Source organism: Oreochromis niloticus, linkage group LG13 (assembly GCF_001858045.2).
Source record: "Oreochromis niloticus isolate F11D_XX linkage group LG13, O_niloticus_UMD_NMBU, whole genome shotgun sequence".
Lineage (NCBI taxonomy): Eukaryota > Metazoa > Chordata > Actinopteri > Cichliformes > Cichlidae > Oreochromis > Oreochromis niloticus.
This window is the reverse complement of record NC_031978.2, coordinates 14,353,312-14,369,244: the sequence shown is the minus strand read 5'-3', so window position 1 is coordinate 14,369,244 and position 15,933 is coordinate 14,353,312. Positions and strand designations below refer to the sequence as shown.

Sequence of the window (15,933 nt, the reverse complement as noted above, 5' to 3'; positions counted from 1 at the left end):
TGCTGTTACACTTGTTTCTGCGCACAGTGCAACCTTGCCTCGCATCCACGGTTCACAAGTGGGGGGAAAAACCTAAAAAAAAAAAAAAAGCCAAACAAAACCTTAACATGGCGTGCAAAATCGTCACCCCTGAGATACATACACACACTTCTCGGTTTTCTAAAAAAAAGAAAAAAAAAATCTGCTTGCAAAATGCAGTTGTGGCACAAAATAAAATCAAATTACCGGTGTAATCAGAAGAGACAGCTTCCATTTTGACTGTTTACGTTTGACCATATCATATTGCAAGACCCTAAACTCAATTTCTCTTTGCCAGAGTTGAGTCTTTTTTTTTCTAGGTTCAGTTTGTCCAGCATTAAAATTTAAACACTACCTCTGCTCCATATGATCCGATTTGACTTTTCCTGCAAAGAGTCAGAGGTGACGGTCTAAACATATTTTTTTTAAAAATTGCTTTAAATGTTATATTTATAAAAATAGACATTTAAAAAAAATCTGCTCAGGTGTAAACACGTGAATGGCTTTCATAGCGTAAAAATAACCCCCCCAAAATGTTTATGAGTATTTTTTTTTTTTTAGATTACCGAACTTAATTATGATTAGGGGAAATAAAATTAGACACCACGCTTTCGTTTCCATATCGTGTTTTATTATTAAACAGAGGATTTAGCTAGAGCCTCCTGAATAGAGCCGTGAAGCCTGGACCACTGGTCACAGACAACATTCCTGTGCGAATGATCCGAGTCAATGACGCAGAACAAGCAATTTATGGATTTCTGTTTCTACAGCTGCAAATAGCCACATAAATCAAACCAATATAGATAATCGCCCGGTTCCCCCGAAAAAAAAGAAGAGAGAGGAGGAAAAAAACACACAGCAGGTCAAGTAGGACAGCTTTTAGAAGCGAGAGAGAGTGATGCGACCTGGTTCAGATATGTCACTTTTTCAAAGTCATTCTTTCCTGTTGGCATAAAGAGAGTCAGGGGCAAAAAATACAAATTTAATTCTAGACAAACAGAACGTAAAAATTAAATGCAACCTATCAGGTTTATTTATTATATATATGTAGATTTTTTGGTATTATGTGCAATATTTTCTTTATAATGTGTTGCTTTGCTTTGCATTTACACTCGGTGCCGGTTCAGCGTACGAGGGAGTAAAGTGTCTATCCTTAGAAATGGTAGAAGGAGGGAGGGATCGAGGGAGGGAGAGAAGAGCGGCAGAACTGATAGCTCCACGCCATCTGTTTCAGCCAATGCTCAAAAATTACTCAACCGTACCGCCAGACACCGCTTTTTATCCACAGAAAGATCATTGTTAGCGGCTCAAAATAAACAACAGATTGCCCATTAACACTTTCCCCCAAATATCCCCAGATTATAAGCATATTGATGACACTTCTATTGGATCTCTCCTTATGAAAATCCCTCTGTCTCCCCCCCTCTCTCTCTTTCTCTTCCTCTGTCTGTCTGTGCCACATATTATCCAGATTAATAAAAAATACAGTTTATGATTATTATTATTAAATATATGCATTGCTACTTTTATTTTTATATAAATTTTTACTATTGCTTCCACAAAAATGTAGAAGAAGTTGATATTTGTGCATTTTTAATAGTTAAATTTAGACATGTAATTTATGTTTATATAAATCAGTATAATTTACAGCACAGGGGAATGCTGGGATTATTTGAACCATATTTCCTATTCAGTATTTGCTCTCATCTGTTATATTGTGTTGCTCTAACATCACGTGTGTTCATGCCCTGATTTATTTTGTTAAACAGTAGCCTAATTATTTGCGAGTTCAAGAGTTTTCTTGATGTGTGTGTTTAAAACGACGGCTGTGTTTTCACTTTATTTCCATCTCATTCTGTTTCAAAGGCCATAGTTTATGAGGGTCAAGACAAGAATCCAGAAATGTGCAGAGTTCTTCTTACTCATGAAATTATGTGCAGGTAAGCGTTATTTTCCTGCTCTGTCCATTTTGCAGATACAAGCAAAAAGTAATTCCCTCCCCTTCAATAAGTTTTGACACTCATGATGTGATGCAGCGAGCCAAAACTGTCCTGTGGTCCTTCAGCAGCCACAGAGCGAGAGAGAGCTGCTGTCATTTCTAACTTTGATATGATGTGATTCAACTTTGATATGAATATGACAGTGAAAATGAACTGTCTTTTCCAGTGAAGGGGAACTGAATGTGTAATAAACACTCAGTGACAAAGTACATAAGTTGTGCTTTTGTTGTTGTTTTTTTAATCTTTGAGTTTGTTTTTATATTTTAAGAATTGTATATCAGCATGCCAGGGACAATGTGTCTTCTGTTATGCATTAATGCTGCATGCTATGCATCTTTTTCTTTTTTTTGTACTCAATTCTCGGTTGATCCCACCTGTCAACAATGATCAGCAAGCCTTTTAGTGTCATTTAACCACATAAATCTCCGCTCATATTGCGCTGCTATTCAGCGGTGTCATTGATACTAAAAGGAAAAACGCCTTTTGTTGTTATTGTTGAGCTCAGCATGAGCTTTGTGAACATTGAATTCGGATACTGTCGGTTAACCGCTCCTTTGTTGCACCGGTGCATTGTTCAAGTTACTGGTTGAGAGCAAGTGCAGCATGAGAGCTGAGAATGATTTGTCTTTTTCCATGCATAAACTCATCACTCACGCTCAATTTATACAAGCATCCATCACTTATTTGTGACACATTGAATATGGTCGTGCTCGAGAGGTAATATTTTTTTTTTTTCCAAAGGGAAGTGCATTTTGCTGCTGAATAAAACAACTACTAGAACTGCTGCCTATTATCACATAAGAAGATACACATAATGAGAATATTCTTTTGATATATTATCTAATTAAATCATATTTTTTTTTGAGCCGTGTAATAAACTAGTTTTTGAATTATATATTTTTTCTCAGTACTTTGCAGCCATAAAACACTTTTTTATTATTGCTTCTAGAAAGTCATGTAAATCAGGGATATTTAAATAGCGCGTGCTTGACTGACAGTAGCTTTGCACAAAATCTTTGTTTTCCCTTTCTGCACCATATGGCATAAATCAATCTTATTCACATATGTTTATATGTTTTCATTTCAAATGGAAGCTGGGATGATGTATTTGTTTATTTTTGCTGTTTTTTGATTCCAGTCCCAATCAAAGAAGTGAAAGGCAGCTAGCTATAGGCTTAGGGAGGAGATGGTTGAAACATGTGGTGGAAGATAGATTAGTGCTTTTGAGGCCATAATTGATAAATGCCCCGCAGAAATATTGGTTGAGGGTGGCACCTTGCATCTCCCTCAGAAATAGCAGCTTGGCAATTAGAGGTAAACAAAAGCTGAAGCTGTGAAAAGTGACTCCCCTGCCTCCTGGCCCAATCCCCACTCCCCTCCCCTCCAACACTAAGCCAAACAACACAACATGTTGTTTTCACCATTTTTATCAGCCATCAGCATCAATGGAAAGGATAGATTGAGTGAAGGAAATCTCATGGTAATTTTTACCCCCCATATCAAAAGCACTCAGATACGCGTAATACATGCATGGATTTATTTTTTTATTTTTTGGTGCATTATTTATTTATTTGTATTTACTGTGCAAAGTATCGCTTGCCCTGTAACACACTTTTCTATGTTTTTGTAGCCGATGCTGTGACAAGAAAAGCTGTGGAAACAGGAACGAGACTCCCTCAGACCCAGTGATCATTGACAGGTAGGCCGTGTGCAGCTTTTTCCTTTTCTGTGTTTGCGAACAGGGAATGAGTAAGTGAATGAGTGAGCGTCAGACTGACTAAATGCATGAGTGACTGAGTGGATGAGCAGGCACACGGATGAGCTAGTGAACAAATTAGTCCCCTTCCGCTGTACCAGACGGCCCAGTTGGGCTGACTTGCATCTTACAGCCCACAGTGTGGGAACTGTGGGTGACTCTGTGTGAGTGGCTGAGGGGCGTCTTTCCCAAGTACCTGTGCACTGAGGGGCGGTCACCACCTGGATAGGGTTTGTTCAATCACAGGTGGTTCAATCACTAGAGGATCATGCTGGGAATACACCTAATTAGCTTAGGCAACTTCGCATTTATTTGGCTGGCTTCCTTTCTTTGTTTATGACAGTGATGCTTACACTGTCAATAGTTGTTTTTCATTGACTGTTTCCTTCGTTCAAGTTAGCTGTGAGCTAGGTGCCATTAAAGCTTTGTTTTAGGAGGGATAAACATTTTATGTCTGCTGTTTTGTTCTGCACCTTCAGGCTAGTTATCTGCCACTTTTATATTACCTTCATCACTTTATAAAGTGGGAGAATAAATGGCCTTCTTCCAGGCGTTGACATTTTCCCTCACACTGTGAAAGTATAGGTCTTAGTCAATGTGAATATGTTTAGGTTGGCGGTACGAGGGTGTGCGCGCGTGTGTGTTTATGTGTGCTCGGTGGATATAGAGGTGAGGTAGGGGGTGTAGTTTGAGCGTCGATCTCAATGTAACTCTCACCACGTAGTAGGGAGAGACAGCAATGCTAATGTTTGACTAGCTGGAATCACTGTTTGCTTAGTGGAGAATGCCTGGTATCTGACAGAGGGGACAACTCTCTTATTAGTAATCAAATAGGGCTGAGCAGTTGTTGCTGCCACTCCACTCCAGCGGCTTCTCATGCATCAGGAAGTAGGAGCTGGCTGCCCTGGGAGCCTGGATGGATTACCAGAGCTACTGCTGTCTGAAGTCAAGCTCACAAAGACACACATGTAGATAAACGCAGATGCACACTCAGACAAGGACACAAACGCAGACAGACAGACACCCACACACACGCATGCACATCCTCAAACACACACGCGTGCTGCTTGTATGTCGTTCATGCTGTTGCTGTGGCTGAATGTATCTCAACACAAGTACAAGAAAACTATTGAGGGTTTTTTTTTAGGGCATCGTAAGAGTATAGCTTTTTACTTTTTTTTTTTTTCTCGCCGGATTGCAAGGATTTCTTAATTCATTAGTCAGGTGCATTTGTTCGTTACAATAGTGACAGCGATAGTGCAAACATTAACATATAACTTGAGACGTCTACGTCTCCTGATTTCCGCCGCTTTCATGTTTGCTTTGTGCTGCTCTGCTGCCTTTTACTGTTTAGAGTTTCGCACGCCATTGTTCTTCAATCTGCGGGACAAAACATGTAACTTAAGTACAATAAGCAAAATGAATGCATGGAGAATTAAAGTCAAGAAGAGGGGTGGGAAAAAAAAGAACAGGGAAAAAAGAAGCGGATGGATATTGTAAGCTCAACTGGCTCAGGGAGGGCTCGGATTTTCATTGTGACGAGTCTGAATAGGAGTAGAGTATCCCTTTCCTTGCACAATGAGCAGCTCTGTTGAAACACAAAAGCATATGTTCCTCATTAGACCCTCCCATTGTCTCCATGTCGTAACTATGAGCCCGTCAGCTCACCCTAACAGACCCACACAGGTTCCCAGTGACTGAAGGAGGCTCGCAGAGAGGGGTGCTTGTGAAAGGTTGCAGGGTTTAGCAAGAGTTACGGACACGGCCAGAGCACACTGTAGGCTTGCTATGTAAGATTATTTACTGCAATTACTTGACTTTTCCCGCTGTGCATATGGGTAAGCTTTTCTGTTAAAGCTTCCATGTTTTACAGCCATTTCTGTTACATCTGTCATTTTCTCATGCACATCATTACAGGCACCTGTGCTGCGGTCGCTGCTGGCAGAAACTGATTATTTCCAATTGAGTAGAACATAGTTGAGTGACATAAACCTAGAGGAGAGGTTTGATTGTTGAATCAGGCACGTCTCATCTGTCTACAATTACAGTATGAAAACCAGCTAGCACTGCCACATTTCCCAGAGAAACAGTAGCATGGCCGAACCTTAAGAAACAGATTTGGAGTGAATCATTGATGGCGTTCATTCTCTGTAACATTTTCCCAGATGGTAAGAGGGGAAAGCGCACACAGCTAGCTGGCATCTAGCAAGACATTAACTGGCATTCCCATGGATCTGGCATATCCAACGGAGTTTGGGAAACTTATCATTCCAAATGTGTCCTATTTTCCTGCGGTCAAGCCAGACATCTGTTTACCCTATTTTCTCTCAGAGTTTTGATACAGATTTTCACTCAGATTTTTGAAGAGGAAGGATTCTCTTTAAAAAAAAAAAGTTGGTTAGATATAGGCCCAACAGCTGTCACAAAGTTTCAGCACTGCTTGGTCTTTAAATATTTCAGCACTTACATTTGATGCCCTTGCATAATTCATATTCATTTTTGGATGAAGAAAGGCCCTATTTTTGCTGCATTTGGGTGGGTTTATATGTGCTACTAAAGTTTCAGTGTCTTTTGCAAAAGTCAGTTCATATTTTGCTCTACAAAAAAGTCGATTCACTGTTAAGAGCATGAGCACTCTTTTTCCTTTCTTCAGACATCAAACCAGAAACTAAAAAAAAAAAAAGTAAGTCAGTCTGTGCTTGTTAAATAAAGGAAACAGCCACTAATTGTAGCATTGTTGCTATGATCACATAGCTGTACGCTTTGCTATGTCTCATTTATAAATCCAGCAGTGCTACAGTTGTCACATTTATAAGTTAATGGTCCTTTAAAGTAAGTGGGAGTGTAGGCTGATTTAACTGGTAATTTAAGTCTTTAGAAATATAGTGATGAGGCACCCAATATCTGATTAGATGGTTTTCCCATTTACAGTACACATATAGCCAAACATAACTCAATTTACGGTGACTCCTCTGGTTGGGTATCTGCCTTCACTCTCTTGCATATTGACTTTGTCCTCTCTTGTGTGAAAGATTAGATACATTGTTCCGGCTTACACATGGATTTTGTAATAAGACGGCACATGTTGTTGAAAGAGGAGAGAAAATGACTCATTCTGACTGTCAGGGTTCAAAGGTCACATTTTACACAGGGATCTCAAGCAATTTATGCAAGTAGCATTGAAACAGACGCGCGGCAAATGTGTTAAGAGCGTGTATGAATTTGGATTTTTTTAAGGTGTGTTAGTTTACGCTGCCATTCACAAACAGATTCTGGACCATATCTAAACATGTCAGCTCCATTTATTCCAGCGGCTACGGCCCTCCCTTTCACTTCCTGTCACAAAGGTCAAAGAGCACTGACCTTTGGAGTGCAGCCCAGCCACTGAATAATTCATGACATTGACTTGTTTTTTCCCCTTATTTTTCCCCTTGTCTCTTTCTTTCTCTCTTTTTTTTTTTGGTCAGCACACATGGTTGTGCTGTGGGAGGCTTTTATTCATTTAGCTCATTTATAAAGGCCTCACCGCACCTGTTCGTGTGTTAATGCAATTAAATTTTTGCCTAATGTAGATTTTGCTTAGCTTTCTGTTATGTCCCTCATTAGTGAGCCTGTATTTTCTAAATGACTTTGCGTTATCGTTCATTTGTGGAACACCTACGAGGTCATTTCCCAGAGTGCACTTGACTTGTTGTCAAGTTGTTTACCAGAAACAAAAGACCGCAGCCTTAGAACGTCTCGCATGTGGTTCCCTCGGCCTTCTAAGAAACAAATCGGAAAATTTGTGCGCTCCCATCTGGTTTGTGCAAAACCGTGATTACCTCCAAAAGCTGAACAAATGCCAGTATTTATAAGGTCAGCCCTTTATGTGGAAATGTGATGTAAATGAGAATCAGCGAAAGGGGACATTAAACAAAATTAAATTCATTGTCTCCTTTAATGTCATTTACATTTTTGGCTAAGCCCTGGACTGTCAAAGAGGATTTCTAAAACCATTTTAATTGCACATCAGCATTGGAAAAGAGGGTGTGTTTTCACTGAGCGGCTGACTTGATAACCTGCAAAGAGAAGTCTGTTTATGAAGTGCCTAAATGACATGTTTTCACTGCATCTGCAGAGGGGCAATTAAGATGGCACTCGGTAGGTAGTGTTAATCTAACACCATCCCACCATCCATAATGAAAATGATGCAGTGGATAGGGTCACTGTTGTTTTGATTTAGAGTTGATTGCTGCAGGTGTTACTTTTTTTTCTCTTTTTAACATTATACCGCTGAGCTGTGGGATCTTTAGATTTTACAGTGAGTCATTTAAAGCTGTTAACATGTATAGGAAATGCTCTGTTATTATATTTACACACGCATGCAAACACCTGCAAATGTCTTATTATTTGCGGCTTAATAAAATATCCATCTTGCTGTTGGATTTATGGCTGTGTTTGGTGTAATTCGTGTGACAGATGTGAGTTTTTCACGCCCATTGAGAAATGGGAGAATAAACTGGCCACCCCTGCCTAAGTCGACGTGATGTTTGAGTGAAGCCTGTCTCCTCCCGAGCCAGAGTAGGAAGAGCAGGAAGTGTTGAGAGCGAAAGCTGTACTTGGCAGCCCTCCTTTGGCTTGCACTTGCCGAGAAATGAAACCCAGACCCTCTCTGCAGCCCCAGAGCCAGAACCTCCTTCCCAGTGCTCCAACATCCAGGATTGGGTAATACTGTTCACTAAGCAAAACATTACCTCAAATTATTCTCGCCCTGTTTTCTATTCCCTCCTCCCTCATGTCGGTTTTATCGCAGTTTGTAAATGTCAAGACACGTACAAAGACGCACAGTATAAATGATATTTTCCAAATTATGCTCACATGTTTGGGTTCACATGAGTGGCGGCTGAATGTAACGTGGTGCCTGACGTTCCCGAGGGAGACCCACCTCACTAGGGTAGGATTCCCCAGTGGCATCAGCTAATGGCAAGACTTGACAACAGCAGAGAAGCCGGGGGTGTTGTGTTTTACTAGCGCTGAGCAGGGGTGATGACTTTAACATGTGTGCAGAGAAAGACGGAGATGTTTGTGTGGCGTGTGTGCATGTGTTTTGTGTGTGTACCTGCATCTCGGAGTGTGTGCACACACTCGCGTGTGTGTCTGTGTGTGTGTGTGCTGTGCTAAAGAGAGAGGTGTGCAGTACGAAAGTGGCGCGGGCCAACAGAGCGACGGATTCGGCTCCAGCTTGACGGCAGTGAAAGACGAAACATGGTTCCACATGTGTTGAGAAAGAGCAGTCCATCTGTCCATTGAGACAACCCCTCCCCCCTCCAACCCCACCCCCCTTCTCTTTCCCTCTTTCCTTCTCTTCCTCTCTCCTTCTCTAGCTGCCCGAACCACCCACCCCCTCCACTTTTTACTCCCCTGGTTCACTGCTGACAGAAACAAGGCCAGAGCTGGGGTGATGGGATGAATGCTGGGCCAAGAGCAACACTGGACCTTGTATACACACAGTTACACACACACACACACACACACACACACACACACACACACACACACAAGACGAAGAGGAGTAAGAAAAGGTTATCAAAGATTTTATATTTATTTATTCCTTTTTTATTTTTATTTTTGGGGTGTATATCTTTATATGTTGTTAAAGTTTGCCATCTTTATTCGCCGACTTGTTTTTCACATAGTTTTCATCTCAAGCTGCGGAGCGATCATTTATTTTGATATTATGAGCGAAAACGCTCTATCGAGATTTATTCACTCTTCCCCGACACACTGCTGCAATAAGCCACCGTGGTGAAAATCCTACATTATTGAAATTAAATCTGAGGTAAATAAAACATGCCACTCTTTTTCAAATATTTAGCAGCTCTCCTTTATAATTAAACTTTGTAGCTGTTGTGATGATGTTGTTTGGTTCCTTAAAGCATTAATGACGCAAGATCTTTGTCGAACAGCTCCTGATTCTGTGAATCACATTTAGGTCACTCAGACCTATGTATGTGTTTTTTTCTTTTTCCTTTTTTTGTGCTATTTTTTCAGTTGAAAAAGGGTCTCCTTTCTTTCTCTTGGCATGTTCTTACTCCCATTCAATCCTTATTAGGTTTCCCCTAATTGTCAAACAAACTGTTGGGTCAACCTCAGTCGTATCTGGCCGTAAAACAGCACATTAGGCCCTGGTGAGGGATATATGTGGTATTTCATCGGAGACGGAGTAATGCTGGGGTTTTATGGTTAAGTACCAGTTCACGCCCACGCCATTTGTTTCGCATTAGAGTGGAGGTTTTGTAAATCAGATCAATATGTTCGCTGAGATGTGATTCCATGTTGGGATCTCCCGAGTCGTTCTTTCCTCAAGTATTTTTCTTAGGGGACTGGTTGTCGATGCACACTCCTCCGCTCCCCCTCCCTGCCCATCCTTCCTTTTTTCCCTACCTCTGTCAGTCCCTCCCTCCACCACCACCGCAATCTTTTTCCATTTTCTGAATGTAGCAATTTGTAGTGTGACACAGGCTAGATTAGGATGGGAAGCAGTCTGAAGATTTCATCGGACATGGTCCTGCTCCCGCTGGTGTGAGGTCACAGGACAAAGATGGGGGAATTCAGGGATAGGGTCATCAGTTACCTCGGGGAAACGAGCTGGTCTGCTGGCTGCTCTGTTGGCCCCAGGGGTGCCTGGGATGTATCGGAGGAGAAGCCCCAGAGAAAGAACCCTGAACCAGTGTCATTTATTAAAAGTGACAAGTTATTTCTAACTATAGCTCTGTTTTTATTGTTTTACAATGCTGTCATTTGGAACAGTGCCTCTCTGTTCAGGAATCACAAACAAGTGATGAATGAACCAGGTGACCAGCTTTTTTAACATACACACATGCTCGATGCTCCTCTGCAACACACGTGTGCTGTTAAATGATATTATGTGTCTCATTTCTGTGGTAAATTAAACAAATGTGCAGGTTTAATAAAGATCGACCCTGTGATAAGTGTACTAAAAACATTTCACCATGCACCAGATTTTTCTGCAGGACATTTGTTCAGTAAATTAATAACAGCTTACAGTATGAATCTCAGCTTGACCTCTGCATAATCAGTACCAGGAGTTCTGCAGAATATGACCACACTGTGGTGTGTGTGTGCACAGAGAGTAGATATTCAGCTTTTACTGTTTCAGTTGTTTTTCTATTCTGGGTTTTCTTTATAAAAATCATAAAGTTCACAGTAATAATGGCATATTTTTTTAGTGTTTGACCAAAGCTCTTCATTGAGGGTCATTGAGGTACTCTGCTCCCCATCTTTTTTTTACTGCCTGCCCCAACTGCGTTAATGATATATGACAGAAATTTCCTTGTGCTGGTTCAGTGGCAAGAAAGGTCCTGGCTAGTCTATATCAATCCATCTGACTTATGTTCCCATGTCTTGAATTACCGCTTGATGGAAACCTGCTGTGGGCTTCTCTTGCCAATTGAAATCAGATCTCCTCCACAGCCTGGTGTGATATTGATCCATATTCAACACCCAGGCTGCAGATCGATCAGTATTGATTTACAATAAAAAACACTCCTCTGCTTGTTCAGCACTGCGATCGATACTTTAAAGTAAAGGGGGGGAAAAAATTTAAAAAGAAGAAAAACAGGGCTGTTCTTTCTACCATGCAGCGACCAGCTGGAATATATAAAAAAATATATATGAAGAGATGTTTCATTTCATTAGAGGAGTGCGAGTTTAAGTGACCAAACCTTGACCACGCGAGCAACCAGCAACCACGTCTGCAGTGAACAATGATCCTCTCCTGCTCATGTGAGACAAACCAATAAAAATGGTTTAACAGGATGACACTTCTATAAGGACTCATTTATTGAAGGAGGTGTGTCTGTTTCTGAATTAGTGGCACATCTGCACTGCAGTGGGGAGTGCTAAAACTGTCATATCAAATCTCTCAGAAAATTGAAATGGAATGCTAAAAGTGGTGGATCGCTTGAGCTTGATTTCAGCGTGTTAACACGATGACATGATTTCCTGCGGTTTGATATTAATTCATGTCTCATTCTCTATCCCACCCGCACACACACGCTGGGCCCCTGCCTTCCACACGGTCATCATTAGGACCCAATACAACACCGAACACACTGGAACAGACTAACAGGACCTATTGAGCTCCATCCAGATCCACTTTCCTCCCTGTCACATCTTAGTCCTAATCTCTCGGACTTCCTCTTCTCTGCCAAATAACTGTTCCCATCCAGCAGGTCCCAGCTTTGGCCCGGGCTGCCAACATCTGAAAGTTATTATCCCCAATCTCTGACATCCAGGAGTTTACAGTTATATAATGATGGGGAAAACCACATGTCCCCAGAGGCAGAGAACATTTTTGAGATGCCTCCCCATCTGTTTTGGGGGAACTGCCCATTTTGGGCCAAACTCAGAATGGCAGGCAGGCAGATATTTTTTGTAATCTTTTATTTTCGACCACTGGAACAGGCCAGTCTGGGAGTCATTATATGGGGTGATAAAGCAAATCCAATTGGGTCAGGTTCCCCTCCACACAGTGCTGGTGGCACCAGCTCTCCCTGCCTCACTGCTCGTCTGACTGTGTAAGTGGTGGTTGTTTGTTTGTCCTAGGGAGGCTGGGCTGGGGACTAATGCAAGCCCCGGGGCCAGCCAGGTCGGAGGCGACGGTAAACCCGAGCTGCCTGGTGCAGCAGTGCTCCCTCGCTGCTGGCTCGGCCTTGTTTGGACTGCAGCTCCGGTTTGCTTTCTTAGAGGGAAGCTGAGCCTCCGTAATCACTGAACCTTTCGCTCGGGTGGGGAGTGTAGCTGAGACCAGAGGGAGTGATGACATAGGTCCACAGAGGCCCGGCATGGTCCACCCCTGCTGCTCTTAGCATATTTATTTTCTCTTCTCATTGTATGGTTTAAGTCACACATATTATGTTCGGACTTTATGCACGTGCATAGGCACTCAGATGGGATAAGGTGCATAGCGCAAAGCTGTAGGCTTTGTTTTTACTAATAATGCCAGGGATTAGTGACTTGCTGACCTCAGTGTAATCTTTATTAGTCTATTAACCGCATAGTCTAGCTATGAAGCCTGATTGGAGAAGAGCCGTACTGACATACAGCTCAGGTTAGCGAGAATCACCTGCTATTCTTAAGTTGACACTATTTTAGATTATATCTACGTAAATGTATGTGTCTGCTAAAGTGTTTCAAAATTTTACAGATTTAGATCATTTAAGACCTCCACACTGCCCCCTGGGCACCCCTCAAAAATGTTTTATTCAGCATCACCACTCTGTTCTGTTTTGTTACGTTATTGAAATGGGTTGTCGATTCGAATAGAGTCAACCTGGTGCGCCAATCTCATTGTAGCCAGTGGAGAGTGAAAGCCATCTCTGCAGCGTAGGCTCACCAGAACACACACAGAGATTGGACAAGGGGGGCAGCGAGAGCGAGAGTGCGTCCTCCAGATGGAGATCCCAGATATGGGGGAAAATGTCCGGGCCATTTTCCAGGGTTTCCATAATGGGAATCTACCCCTTGCTTGGTTATTAAGTTGTGCACACAAGGCGGAGTGCGGAGAGAGATGGAGAGGAGAGGAGATAAGGGCAGGCGAGGCGAGAGATGGACAACCTGCGTGCCGTCACCTCTCTATTGTAAGTGTCAAGCAGACCCTGTCGGAGAAATCGCAGGTCATGTGGACAGATGATTGTCAAAGCTCCACGTTGATATAAAGCTTTGTGATTTTCTTTGAGCAGCTAAGGTGCATTAGATTTGTTTTTGTTTTTTGGGGGGGGAGAGGGAGAAAGTATGAGGTTCAGGTCAGGAAGGTCAGATCTGGGGGTCAAAGGGTCACAGCCTCTTTGGTACCTGAGTAACCTCACATGGCTAAGCCATTTCTCAAGCTCCCTGAAATGATGGCGGGGTGCAGAGAGGAGGGGTAAGTTGAAGGGGTGGGCAGGAGAGTGATCTATCAGCGGCAGCAGGAGACATGCAGACAGCATGGCAGCTACTGCAGCTAAACAGAGTGAGACAGATAGGCAGAAGTCTCTCATACGTAACACCAGGAGCTTTAAGAAGACAGCACTGAGTGTTATGGATGCTTGACATTGACCTCTTATACAGAGACTGTGTATTTATCAAGGTTGTAGGACAACGGTGTATTTGTTTGTAAATTATTTAGTTCACTGGGTGAAATGCTGTTTTCCTCACATAAAACTTGCCACTTTTGTAAGATAAGAACAATCTGTTTCTAGCCTCCTTTTTGTGCTTCTTGTCAGCCTTTTTTCTACAAGGCTTAGAATTTAGGTGATCATATTTTGAACACTGTCACTTCTATCAAGTCAAATCTACTTTAAAAAGAGAAGAGGAGAAAAAAAAAAGCTCTGAAGCTTACATTTTTCTCGAAGAGAAATATTTGTGTACAGATAGGCCTGTCATTCTGTGAAACAACATTCATGATTCTTTTATTGGTGCTCAGCCATCACCCCCTCTCTTCCTCAGTGGAAAAAAGGGCTAGTCTACAAAGTGGCTTTTTGTCGTTTGAGAGAAGTAAACTTCATCAGGTCGACGGCGAGGTGTGCTTCACATGTCACTCAGTCGAGCTCCCTCCTAATGAAATGCTGCATACAGATTTCTGCCTGCGGGCTCAGGGGGATAAGACCGTGGTAACAGAATGAAACAAACCCCTTCCCATTCCCTTCACTCACACACAAACACAGACACACATGCAAAACACACATCCACAAACACACATTCATGCAGTCGTATACACACACACACTCTTGCTGGAGAGCATCCATGTGAGGAGATCCAAATCTGCAATTTATTCAAATATTGATATTTCTACTTGTCAGGAGAAAGGTGCCTTGAAATTTCCTCTGAGTACTCCTGTCAAAAAAATAGCAGGAAATATGTCAGATAATTCATAAATGGAGTTCAGCGCTGCAAAGTCAGTTGGGAACAGCAAAAAATATATATGCTTGTCAATGAAGAATAGGAGCAATATTACAGAGCCTGCTGCTCATTCTTCCATCATGTCAAGCAAACAGCTTTTGCAGGCCCAAGTGTATGTTTCACAGTCTGTGTGTGTATTTGTGTATATGCATGTATATTTGTATATGTCCTCGTGTACGTACATGTGTATGTATATTTATGCATGTGAATATGTTTGTGCTTAGGCTGTGTTGTGACTCCCACTTAGATCTGTTTGTTATCTTTTTCCATCAAGACACTCCATTTCCCGTCCTGATGCAGCCAATGGGAATATGTCCTTTTTTTTCTCTCGCAGAGGTCCGTAACCGGACGCTGGCCTCCATGTGGTTTGAATTAGGGCCCCCGAAACTGTGAAGGACGCCTCAAATGACGTGAGGCACTTGCAGACCAAATTCCATTCTGCTGAACGGTGGAGAAAAGAACTCTCCGGAATCCTCCGAGATTTTTTGGCTCGGGCCCGTCAGCGATTAAAACAGGGCGGAAACCAATAACTCAATGAATCATGGGGCAACGTCCCATGAAATCTTTCACTGCTCTGTCACACCCTCGTGCAAACCCAAATCAACTCAAACTCTGCTGATTAGTCGTTTTTTTTTCTTAAGTGGAAAAAAAAATAGACAAAAGTCTTGTTCTTTTCTTCTGCTCACTGAACAGAACTTCAACAGTTTGAGCAGAAAAGGCACGTCTCTCCCTTGCCTCCCTTTTTTCCTTCACCTTCGTCCCATTTTTGACAAAGTGTGTGCTCACCGATGATGCATCGCTTGACCACGTTGTGCCAAGGCAAGACAGAATAGGACTCCACATATCTCCTGTGGTCATGTGATGCCATAGTTCATAGCAGTTGATGAGATGCAGTTTGGCACAGCTTGGGACCCATCTGGGAGATGCAGATACGCAGACATGAGAAGTATTTTACAGCAATGCATCTGCGCGCTTGAAGAGCTATTTAGCATATGCTGCTATACAAGAGAATTTGCTTTGCTGTTGCCAGCTGCAGATTAGTCCTCATTTCTCAAAAATCCGACAGAACAGCTGATCCGTAGTCACAAACAGCATTGAGTGCTGTCCAAAAACTAATACATGTTAATATTTTACTTAACTACATCAGCGCTGTCTCGAATCATAAAATAAATTGAGGAAAAGCAAAGTGTAATTCCGGTTTTCCTCGTATCAACAATA

General features: G+C 42.1%; 1 protein-coding gene across 8 annotated transcripts in view; it reads left to right on the top strand.

Moving 5' to 3' along the window:
- The window catches only part of LOC100698009 (transcription factor COE3), a 67,836-nt gene that overhangs the window by 1,848 nt on the left and 50,055 nt on the right, over window positions 1-15,933 (top strand). For all 8 annotated transcript variants that reach the window (XM_019366739.2, XM_013271650.3, XM_005474236.4 and 5 more), the window contains exons 5-6: window positions 1,885-1,958; window positions 3,649-3,717. In XM_019366739.2, coding sequence (XP_019222284.1) covers window positions 1,885-1,958; window positions 3,649-3,717 — 143 coding nt within the window. The remainder of the gene's footprint in view (window positions 1-1,884; window positions 1,959-3,648; window positions 3,718-15,933) is intronic.